At 38.6% G+C, this 12,483-nt stretch overlaps 1 protein-coding gene across 6 annotated transcripts in view; it reads left to right on the top strand.

Annotated features, from left to right (window-relative positions):
- LOC109035334 (echinoderm microtubule-associated protein-like 2) overlaps positions 1–6,817 on the top strand; it is a 152,413-nt gene extending 145,596 nt beyond the window's left edge. For all 6 annotated transcript variants that reach the window (XM_072302747.1, XM_072302749.1, XM_072302748.1 and 3 more), the window contains 3 exons: positions 3,980–4,067; positions 4,603–4,829; positions 5,427–6,817. In XM_072302747.1, the coding sequence (XP_072158848.1) occupies positions 3,980–4,067; positions 4,603–4,829; positions 5,427–5,552 (441 nt within the window). In that variant the 3' untranslated portion in view covers positions 5,553–6,817. The remainder of the gene's footprint in view (positions 1–3,979; positions 4,068–4,602; positions 4,830–5,426) is intronic.
- The last annotated feature ends 5,666 nt before the right edge of the window (positions 6,818–12,483 follow it).

The raw sequence follows: 12,483 nt of genomic DNA, 5'->3' as shown, positions 1-12,483 counted from the left end.
TCACTCCAGAAATTTAACCATCATGTAACATCATCAATTATCACCAGTATTATCATTTATACTAGCCAACCTCAATGTTTTAAATATTTCAGGCACTGATGTTTTAGCGGTCAAAATATTTACCTCATTTATTGATGCATGTATGTTTATATGTCTGTATGTCATGTACATTTTCCTCTAATGTAAATGAATAAAGTCTAGTCGGGTTTGAATTTTTCGGGTCTAGCTATTAAGGATTGGAAGTAAGCAATAACCCTCATTTTAACATTTTAAAAATGTCAGATCATCCTGATTTCTCGCTTATGAATCATGTAAAATTGAAGGTGTATTTGCGTTGGTGTAAAGTTCTGTCAGATAGATTATGCTCTTGCAGGGTCAATGCTCTTGCAGCGGCAAATTTTTGTTAAATGGAAATCTTGGTCCAAAAAATGAAAAAAAAAAAAAAAATTAGAAAATACGCAGTAGTTGTACCAAAGGGTGACAATTCTTTCAGGAAAGTGTTTCCACAATTTAATATAATTATCAGATTGGGACTGAGAGGCATTTTAAGCGGTCTTATCTCCCCAACATCTCTAAGAAAAATAAAAATTTCTCCTTGGTTAGTTTTTGAGAATTTTTGAAAATGTGTTTTTACAAATGAAATAATTAATTTAGTTTCAAACTTTGTTTGCTGATTCAGTGTGCTATATGTTTTGCCGTATATTTTATCTTTTACTTTAGTTATCGTTTGCAACGTAAACATGTCATTGTGTTTGAAATACATAAGATAAATGGGTTGCTCCCTTGGTCATGATTGTGTTGACTAGTTAAAGATAATTAGAGTAGAATCCATGTTTGAACATTCGACAGGCACCAGTATGCTGCAACTTTCTTCTTCTTTTTTTAAAAAAAAGTTATAACATTTAAAGGAAAATTTTAAGTATTTTGTACATGGTAAATAGTAAACACTATTAAAAAGAAGAAAAAAATTGGTTTCTTGCTAATTTTAAGGCAAGCACAGGTCTAAATATACAAACCAAATGAGCACAAATAAAAATGAGCCAATATACAGGGTGTCCGGAAGATAACGTACTTAACTTTCAGGATCGCTTTTTCGGCTCAAAATAAGACTTTTTTTTCCTATACACATATGCCCGAAAACGCTTCATACGTCAGCTATGCGCTTCCAAAGTTGCCATTTTTTTTCGTTCAAATTACTATAGCTCCTCGTCATTTTTTCATAAGTGGCTGAAACTTTGTTTAGGGGGGTATTTTTTAGCGCTCTATTCATTTTTTGTGTTTTCAAGGACGTACGACTTCGAAAAATGACGTCACAAGCGTTCCCGAATTTGAAAATTACGATAACTTTTTTGGTAGATGATATTTCGAAAAACGGATCACGGCACGTGAAAGAGCGTAAAAAATCAAGGGGTCAGGGTACTGCACAAAATTTTCCAGAAACGCGTTATTTCGACGCAAAAGAACTTTGAAAAATTTTAAGATTTTCGAAGCTCCTTGCTGTGTAGGCAATTTTTACTACAAGGATTGAAAAATTGCCTACAGAGCAAGGGGCTTCGAAAACCTCGAAGCTATTGAGACGGCTCTTGACCTTTCCCTCACACTTTTTCCAGGCTTGGGACTGGCCCGAGCATCATCCTACGAAAATTGCGGTCAGTCGGCGATATTTTTGGTATCAAATATCCACCGAAAAATCATACTCAGAGGCTTATCGAAAACATGGTTTCAAAGTGTGGTAGTTTCGTAGCATAAGTTTAACAAGTCATGCTTAATAATTACTCGTGAATGCTCGGGGCGGTTTAAAAGGTTTTTTTGGTTTTTTTTGGTTTTTTATTGGGTTTTTTTGTTTTGTTTTTTGCATAACAAATGGACGATATCAACAGTAACATTGAATGAAACAGTTCAATCACAGGTTTTGTTCAAAATGGGAGCCGTTTACAGCAACGCATGCGTTGTATCTTTTCAAGAGAGACGTTGTCGTTGCTTTTCTCGAGTTTTTCGACGAGCCTTATTGAAATCATGGTTTCAAAGTGTGGTAGTTTCTTAGCATAAGTTTAACAAGTCATGCCTTAATAATTACTTGTGAATGCTCGGGGCTGTTCAACGCCGCTCCTCTCAATGCAGAGATTCGTGATATCTGCTCTGCACTTATTCATCGAATTTCTTATTTCATGTTCAATGGCAGATCTTGTAAGTACTTTGGGTGCAGTGAAAGGTTCGGAGATTAAATTTAATTCATTTACTTATGTTGATGCTTGCCAATGTGTGTACTGTCGCTCGAAATGATTACACAGTAGCGCGAGAATAGCTAAGAAGCGGATTTTTTCGTATTAAAAAAAAGAAACAACAACGAACAGAAAACAAACCCAAAAAATGCGGATAAGTTACCTCCAGTGAGGGGAGGAGGGGGTGTTCTGCATTAGTAAAAGAACTGCCTCGTACAAAATTTCAGGCCAATTGATCAACTTTCAGAGGTCGCATCAGCCGAATTTTTTAAATAATTTTTTCAGTGGGTAGAAATTCTTCATTTGCACTCCACAAATGTGCATTATGGTCTCTCACAACCTCCCATAGCACGTGGCAGCGTTATGAGCTCTCGATCAGATTAAAAATTGAATTCTGATGGTTTTTTCCTCCTCACATTTTGATATACCGATTTCGCAGCACATCAATAATCTTGCAGTTGCAATCAATGATATATCTATTTGAATATCTTCATCGAATTTCGTCTTTGTCAAATTATTTCTTTTCATGGAGAAAAGCACGCACTACGGATTGCATGAGATACTGCACGGAGAAAAAAACTTCGTGCGTGGGACCCAAAGTTTAGGTCATATGGATCTCTGAAGTTTTCGGATTGAGCATCCGAACACGTAAGGTCCAGCTGCTGAGGTTTGGATCACACATCTGAAACTTCAGTTCTTACATCTAAAGTATTTCAGATGTGAGAACCGAAGTTTTTCGTATGTGAGAATCGAAGTACTTCGGATGTGAAAACCGAATTACTTCCACACTTTGAAACCATGTTTTCGATAAGCCTCCGAGTATGATTTTTCGGTGGATATTTGATACCAAAAATATCGCCGCCTAACCGCAATTTTCGTAGGATGATGCTCGGGCCAGTCCCAAGCCTGGAAAAAGTGTGAGGGAAAGGTCAAGAGCCGTCTCAATAGCTTCGAGGTTTTCGAAGCCCCTTGCTCTGTAGGCAATTTTTCAATCCTTGTAGTAAAAATTGCCTACACAGCAAGGAGCTTCGAAAATCTTAAAATTTTTCAAAGTTCTTTTGCGTCGAAATAACGCGTTTCTGGAAAATTTTGTGCAGTACCCTGACCCCTTGATTTTTTACGCTCTTTCACGTGCCGTAATCCGTTTTTCGAAATATCATCTACCAAAAAAGTTATCGTAATTTTCAAATTCGGGAACGCTTGTGACGTCATTTTTCGAAGACGTACGTCCTTGAAAACACAAAAAATGAATAGAGCGCTAAAAAATACCCCCCTAAACAAAGTTTCAGCCACCTATGAAAAAATGACGAGGAGCTATATTAATTTGAACGAAAAAAAATGGCAACTTTGGAAGCGCATAGCTCACGTATGAAGCGTTTTCGGGCATATGTGTATAGGAAAAAAAAGTCTTATTTTGAGCCGAAAAAGCGATCCTGAAAGTTAAGTACGTTAACTTCCGGACACCCTGTATATTTGGCTAAAAGCTCAAGCTAAGGCCTTTAACGTAGAAATCTTGAAACAAAATTCCTTTATGGGCGAACCTTCAATATTTTAAGGTCTTCTCATTTAAAGTGGATTCAGCTTTTTATACCGAGGCTGTATTTTTCTTTTGGCAACATGAGTGTATATGGAAAATTGCTATGACACTGCAAAAGTAAGCATTATATTATCTGTCACCAATGTTTGTTTTGCGAGTTCTTGCCCATTGAAACCTGAGATTTAGTTTTAAGGTTGACGATGTTGAATTTTTGTTGCAGGGTCACTCAAGTTTCATCACTCACCTTGATTGGTCAGGAGATAGTCAATATATCCGAAGCAACTCTGGGGATTACGAAATACTTTTCTGTAAGTTACTTATTCTTTTCTAGTTGCTTTTACCCATCCAATAAAAACCATGAGACAAAGTATCAAATTTTCAGATCCTAAATTAATTGAAATATCTACCTTTCTCTGATTTTAAATGCTCAAAACTCTCTCCAATTTCTTTTCCCCTCAATTTTCCTTCTTTTGCAAATTGCTTCACACAAACAAGTTAATACTGTTGCTTAATAAAGTTACGCAAATGTTTAATTTTTCAATAAGTTAAATAAATTTTCCTACAGGATATCTTACATGTGTGATGTTAGTCTATGTTTTTTGTAATTTTAAAAAGTCAAAGGTACATGTATTACGTTATTTTGTCAATACATTATACTTTCATCATTACCCATATCACAAACATCGATTTTTTAATATAATAATATCGCAATAAATGAGAAAACTCTAGTGAATGAAAGTTTGTGACTGCATTTCAAATATCTCACTCTAATTTTTCTTTTAAATGAATTCGGTAATCAAGTATTTTCCTGAATGTACTCATGTCATTTCATAATAATTTCAGGGAATGCCTCAACATGCAGACAAATACCTCAAACATCACAGATGAGGGATGTTGTCTGGGCTAGTAATTCATGCGTTCTATCTTTTCCGACCATTGGAATTTGGCCAGATGACGCAGATGGCACTGATGTCAACGCATGTGAACGCTCTCACAGTGCACGCCTTCTTGCCACAGCTGACGATTTTGGCAAAGTCAAACTGTATGCCTACCCTTGTTCTCAGCCCAAAGTAAGTACTTTTTTCAGCTTTGTATTGTATTGATACTAATGGTTCTTCTCCTTCTTTTTTATCACCAGAGTGTCAGAGAAATTAGGGAAAATCCAGGAAATCTTACAATGAATACTGGAAAGTAGAAAAACTTTAAAACTTGATACCTGAACCATGAACCACGCTCGCACTGAGTCTCATTTTGGTTCGGAGTTCAATCCTCTGAGTGACTTTTTGAAAAGCTAACAGAGGAGTAATTTTCAAGAATGAATCAATGACTATTGCCTCGTAAAGGCAAAAGCTATGTAGCAGTGCAATGTAGTAGCCAATCTTGTCCCTAGATCATTTAAAATCACCTCAAACATACGATCGTTAGTCTTCAGAAAAATTAAAACATAAGAATGAAAACTAAAATGTTGCAATAGAGTGGACAGGTTTCGAAGAAAGTCATTCATTCATGGATGCAATAAGATCAAATTGATGTACTTATTTGCTGGTCTAATGGTCAATCAATTTTCCTTTTTTTTTCAAACAAAACTAATTTATTCTCATCAACATTTTGATCTAGTAACAAACGGCTGTGCGTGTCTTAATCTTCAAATTATTTTTTTTTTCCAGTCTTTGTGCCACACTTACAGTGCTCATAGCAGTCACGTGACAAATGTTGCATTCCTCCATGATGATACACGACTGATTTCAACCGGTGGTAAAGACATGAGCGTGATGCAGTGGCAAGTTGTGTAAACTGAAGCAAAAAATCAAAATCTGACGGACGTATAGGTCCTCAATTGTTATTGTTTACTAGTTAATTACTTTTTGTTATTTATGTATGTTTTCCAGTCTCAACTATGGCCTATTGTCACTTTCAATTGATCTGAGCACACATGTTTGGTTCTCAAGCTCTATTCAGGTTAATCTCAGTGCTTCGTATTTGCATATGTATATTGAGTATACTTGCAAGGTATTTTCTTATTATACTCTTAATTTTATTGTCTCAATTTTCTTCTGTTTGAGTATCTAAACAAATTTTAAGACAAACAACACCTCTAGGCTAGCCTAATATTTAATTCAAATTATTTAATTTTAGTACTCCTCGGTCGTTAAAGACACACATTGGATTCTCATTCCTCTTTCGTTTTTGAACCTTTAACCTATGCAATGAGATCAGAAGGCTGATTATTGAAATTGATAGATAAAGCTATAGACAAAAAAGATGACAGGAAAATAGAAGGATCCTATTTGTTTAAAGGGGTGGTTATTATAGACTAAGAGAGTAAACAATGTACTATGTACATCGTAATGTACAATGTAACTATGGGGTCTCTCATGTGTTGCCATTAGTTAGTCCATTACTTACCTCCTTAGTGCATTGTAATCACCTGCTTCCACCAATAGGATCACTCTCTTTTCTCTCCGTCTTCTTAGTCTATTCTTTTGTCTATCAATTTCTTTAACAGCTCGCAATAGTATAAATAATACATATTGATCATTTCTATAGATTTCTTCAGTCATTCACGAATTTAATTGTTCTTTCATTTCGTATTTTTTTTTTAAACTACATTTAAAACCAAGTATGAAACTGCTTTTAATTATAAATTCCCTTCCACATGTAGTTAATACTGTTATTTTTTTGAAAGATGAAAACTTGTCTATGTTTTCAAGGTTTTAAAAAACAACCTCAGAAGAAGGCTGAGGTTGAGACACTTGAGGATAGTCTCAATTCTTGAGCTACTATTTTATCCATATTTTTAACTGAATGAATAATTCTTCCCGTCTTGCATATTTAGATGCATAAAATTTCACACTCAGTATTACATTCTTGTATTATGTTCAGTGTAGTCTAATCTCTCTTTGAGGCATTTTTTATTTTTAATGAAAGTCTTGTAGGTGTACATTTTTAAATAATTTTGTACTTTGGATGTACATTTCGTAGTTCTCTAAGATTATTTATTTTAAATGTTATTTATTCAATATTTTTCACAATAAATTCTGAGCTGTATTAAAATTTCCATCCTTGAATTTTTTTTTAGTAAAACTTTCACCATGAGATCACATATAGAGCCTGACCTACGTATCATCAATGAATAAGTTCCTGGGGAATTCTATCCAAACTAAAAACTGCCTCTCCCTACAAAAATATGTTCATAAAACTACTGAAAGCTTGGCCTTAGCCTCAATGCACTGGGTTGTAAACAAAAACTTAGAGGTGGGATCAGCTGGAATTATACCAAGTGACTGAAAAAACTATTAGGGCTGTGCAAATATTCGCAATGGGCCCCCAGACAAGGTACGAATTTCAGCATTCTGATACATGTTTCGTAACTAAAATTTTACGTAGAACACGATGCTCACAACAAAAATTACCGAAATTAATTCCTTACGAAGATATTTTATGATTCTTGATGCGCGAATTCAAATCATCCGCTCACGAAAACTGAATGCTCAACGTGATTCACATCGCACGCTAAACGTTAGCATGACAGTCTCTGCAATATAAAAATCTGGCAACCTCAATCTTGACGCTTTGGCTCAGCTGTAGCAAATTGCTAATAGTTTGAACAACACATGGTGGGAAATGAACATTGCTCGATTGAGAAGCTTGCTGAAACCATTGTAGTGCGCGATTTGACTCAAGTAGAGCTTTACCAACTTTGCCGAGTTTACAAACAGCGCACACGATTGCGATTGCCCAGCGTATCTTGGTTGCTCCAAGAGTACCACACATCAAAAGTAAAATAACCAATATGAAAAGAGTGAAAAGTTCATAAACACATGTTTTTCAACACTAAAAGAGGAAACCCCTCTCCTATCCTCTATTGTCTTAGATTGACATATAAAACAGGATTTATCGTTGAACCAGCCTGGAACGACCTGCGGCCCGATCAAGAGCTCCGGCGCGGAGCTAGCTCCGACCATGGAGCCTAATTTTCGATCCGGATTGGAGCTACCTCCATCCTAGGAGCCCGATTTGGAGCTGACTCTGGACTCCTGGCTTCATCACATTGCTGAAATTCGTATAAAATTGCCTAGGTCATTGATTTGCCTTCAATTGGCCGGATATGCAAAATGACTGTCGTGACGCACGAATAGTGGTATCAGAATTTCGCATTAAGATTACATAGTGGGTTGAAGGCGCTCTTCTGTATCGTACCTTTGTGGCCTTGTACAACGATGTTGACCAAAAATAATCAGACTTTTGGAGTCCTCAATCGAGCAGTACTTTTGGCGGCCACCAGCTTGGCCTCCTTAGGGGCCAGGGGGGGAGCCCCCGGCTTTAGCTGCTTAGTTCCCAGGGGGGCGGCCCCCGGCTTTGGCTCCTTAGTGTTCAGGGGGCTGGCCCCCGGTTTTTGCTCCTTAGGGTTCAGGGGGCTGGCCCGCGGCTTTGTCTCCTTAGTGTTCAGGGGGCTAGCCCCCGGCTTTTGCTCCTTAGTGTTCAGGGGGCTGGCCCCCGGCTTTGGCTCCCTAGGGTCCAGGGGGCTGGCCCCCGGCTTTGGCTCCTTAGTGTTCAGGGGGCTGGCCCCCGGCTTTGGCTCCTTAGGGTTCAGGGGGCTGGCCCCCGGCTTCGCCTCCTTAGTGTTCAGGGGGCTGGCCCCCGGCTTTGGCTCCTTAGTGTTCAGGGGGCTGGCCCCCGGCTTTGGCTCTTTAGTGTTCAGGGGGCTAGCCCCCGGTTTTTGCTCTTTAGGGTTCAGGGGGCTGGCCCCCGGTTTTGGCTCCTTAGTGTTTAGGGGGCTGGCCCCCGGCTTTGGCTCCTTAGTGTTCAGGGGGCTGGCCCCCGGCTTTGGCTCCATAGTGTTCAGGGGGCTGGCCCCCGGCTTTGGCTCCTTAGTGTTCAGGGGGCTGGCCCCCGGCTTTGGCTCCTTAGGGTTCAGGGGGCTGGCCCCCGGCTTCGCCTCCTTAGTGTTCAGGGGGCTTGCCCCCGGAGTGTTGGGCCTTTTGGATGACTTTGCTTTGATTTGTACCCTGTTGCCTGAAGGCAATGATTCGCCTTCAAATGGCCGGGTATGCATAATGACTGCCTTGACGCACGAATAGTCGTATCAGAATTTTGTATTAAGTATACGGGTTGATTTGAAGGCGCTCTTCTGTATCCATGGTGAGTGGCCTTGTACAAGGATGGTGATCTAAAAGTTTATAATTTTCGGTTTCAATCGAGCCGCATATTCGAAAAATACCGTAGAATATTATTTCGAAGAAATAATAAGATTGTTTTTGGGCTCTCCGTCTGTTTTCAAAGAAGAGAGCGCAGTCGGCTGGATCAGATTGTGTATTTTAAGTCCCTTGGTTCGGTCATTGTTTTCTAAAGCGAACTTGAAAGAGTCGCCGTTTGCAAGATCACAACTTACTCAAAAGCGGTCATGAATTTAAAAAGTTTTGCACGGATAAAATGAGCTTCCGTTGATGAACTGTGAATAATCAAAAATGAAGAAAAGGTACTTTGTCCACTGGTCCATTAGGAAAGCGTAAAGCATGGAAGGATGGAGCACCAATGACCAACTAAATCTTATCTGATAAGGCATTTTAAGTGAAAAACCCTTTTTTCAGTCTTTAAATGATCCAAATCCACCAACAAGTCTAAAACACTAATTGCAAAAATGCGTATCTCCTGATGAAGTGTCGATTCTTAGCGCCAAAAACGCGAATCTCGGCATTTCTGCCGTATTTTCTAACAGTTCAAGAAATTATTGAAACTGCTGATGGAGTTTGAAAAAACATCTTATTCTTGCTATCCTCAAGAATTATTACCCTTTTACCGACAATAAAGAGGAATCCAGACAGTTGTTTTACTCTCCTGGAAAATCGCGTTTTCCGAGATTAGCACTTCTGCACTTTCACCATCGATAAAGTGCTTTAGTATTGTTTAATTAACATTTGCACAGGCCGTGATTGTGATTGTTCAGTCAGTAATTTTTTTTCTCATGTATTTCTTCACAAAACTTCTCAGGTATATATGTTGCAGGCAATGAGCAATCGCCGGAAAATTGCAGGTAAGTATATATGTTGCAGGCAATGAGCAATCGCCGGAAAATTGCAATCTATTCGTGTTTAATCAACAAATTAAATCGTTTCAAAGTGAAAAAACGAGATTGGAAGTAGGGATTATTATGCTTTGAATTCAAACATACGTTAGTCCCTTCTTTTTGGATACACTCGCGAGTTCGTGAAATGTTATCAATAATCTGTGTTAGGTTCGTTTAAGCAACTAAACCAACTCCTTGGCAAAGCGGAGAGTATCGCTGGATTTGAAGGCGTAAAGAAATATTTACTATATCGATGTTATCGTAATTACAATTTGACAAATGGACAAGTACGGAGCTTGCAAATTGTCGGCGATTGCTGACTACCTGCGACTTATACACTGATAAATATTTCAGAGATATTTATTTCCATCTTTAAGTTTACGTGTACTTTTCTCTCTTCTAATCAGCACGTTTGTTTCGTTTTTGTTTCTGGTGCATCCCTCGGAATTCTTGGATTAAAAAATCGATGATCTCCCTCGACAACGCAAATCGTCAATTAAAAAATTGGGATCGTTGAATTAAACGGGACACTTGATTCACTTGACTGAATCTTTAAATTAACTGGAAACTCAAATTTACCACAAATCCTACTCAAACCTGATCTAACCCTGCTAACCAAAACTTTACTCAACCGGTGATCTTACCCACCGGAAACTCAAATCAATCGACCAATCGCCCGGCCGAATTTTACTTAACCGGAAATCGACATGCACTGGTAAAAAAAACCTCTTGGACCAATGCCGCATTGCATTGACTTAAGAGTGCACTTCTTTGTCGCCGGATTTAAGAGTCTTGAACTCTTGTTTCAAGCGGATTTTGTATTGATTCAAACGGATTTTGCATTGAAACAAGAGTCCAGACTCTTAAATCCGACGACAAGAAACTGCACTCTTTTGAACCAAGAGGTTTTTTTTTTTATCAGTGACCGTAAACTCTGCTCGATCGGAAACGTGCACCAATCGAAAACTTGACCCAACTGGAAATTCGATCCAACCTGAAATCTGACCCATCCCAAAATTTCAATTCACTGGAACCGTAATCCATCCGTATTTGACGTGACCGGAAATTAACCCAACTGGAAACTGAACGTGTCCTTGTCGAAAATTTGACTCGACTGAAAATTTGATTCGATCGGAAATCCGACCGACCGGGAACCACAATCAACGGGATTCGTTGTCCACCCGAAATTTCACTTGACCGGAAATCGAAAATCTTAATTTCTACTCGACCGGAAATGTGCCCCAATCGAAAACTTGACTCAACTGGAAATCGACCCGACCGGAAATGTGTTCGAACCCAAAATTTGGTCATTCTTGGATGGAGAATAACCAATTTCAATACCAATATATCATTGATTTTCCTAAAAAATCGCAAAAATTCGATATAAGCGATTGATATATCGACTCGTTGACGTTAAAAATCGATTCTACAAGAAAAAATACGCAGGTGTTGGACTATTGTCGGTGTACTACAGTCATTTTAGGTGCATTTAGTCATCCATAAATAAGAAATGAACAATTTCAATCTCAAAAAATCGTCGATTTTCCGTAAAGAATCTTAAAAAATCGATAAAATCGATCGATACATCGACTCGTCAACATTAAAACTAGATTTTGCGTGTAAATATACGTAGGAACTGGTGTGTATAACATGTGTAAACAACGATAACAACCCCGTAGACACATCAATTCAACAAGAAAATAGCGAAAAATAAGGCCGAAGTTTGACCCCTTTGCCACCCCCCTCCCCCCTCGTAACTCGAAAATGGTTCCTATACTCATCTTTAAATTTTTTCCTGAGTTTTCTGTTATTATAAGCTTCCACTTAAACCTTGGTTCGATGGTCGAATCGAATACCGAAAAAGGAGCGTTGGGAGGCTCTTTGTTCATAAGTTCAAAGACAGCAGGCTAACTTCACAGGCTTGATATTGATACAGAGTGCTCTGCTTATACAGAGGAAAAATCACGTATAAGTTTTACGTTTTTCTTCGACTAGTTTTCCGAAAAAAAAGTAAAGTTTGATGAGATGTCTGCAAAGTCGCCAACTGAAGCACATAGTCTCTCACTTTGGCCATCGATTTGTAAAAACTGAAGGTTTCGTGAAATTGACTCTTTGCTCAATTTGTACTCGACTGTAGCGCTGAACACTGGGACGCGGACGGCGCGGCGCCTTGATACAGCTGTTCAACCTCGACGGATGTGCGTATTGCATTAAAAAAATTGAAGGCGTTTTGATTTTCTGCGTACTAGGTGGAATTGGACCGATGGACGAACGCGTTGGCGACAGCGCTATGAAGCCATGATGTAACTGCTCAACGTTATCCCAAAGATTTGAGGGAGCGTTAGCTTCCATTGAGGCATTTCAGGTTAAAACACTCTAGACGAAAAAAGTCTAAAACGTCCGTAATTTTTCCTTTTTATCAGCTGTCAGCAAAAAATTTCATCATGAATTTCAGGCCATTATTTCGGCTTGTTTCTCTTCAATAAAATAAAGTCTAAGTGGAAATTTTGAAACACCGCAATGAAGATACGTGGTTTCGCATTTTGATCATGTGCGATATGCGACAACCGTCAAGCCTTAATTTAAATCAAGGCGCTGTCACCAACGAATTCTTCCAGCGACTTAGGAACCTTTTGCACGGGGAATCAAAACGCCTT

This window comes from Bemisia tabaci, chromosome 7, assembly GCF_918797505.1.
Source record: "Bemisia tabaci chromosome 7, PGI_BMITA_v3".
NCBI classification, from domain to species: Eukaryota; Metazoa; Arthropoda; class Insecta; order Hemiptera; family Aleyrodidae; genus Bemisia; species Bemisia tabaci.
Note: the sequence above shows the minus strand (reverse complement) of the source record. Positions and strands in the feature narration are given on the sequence as shown.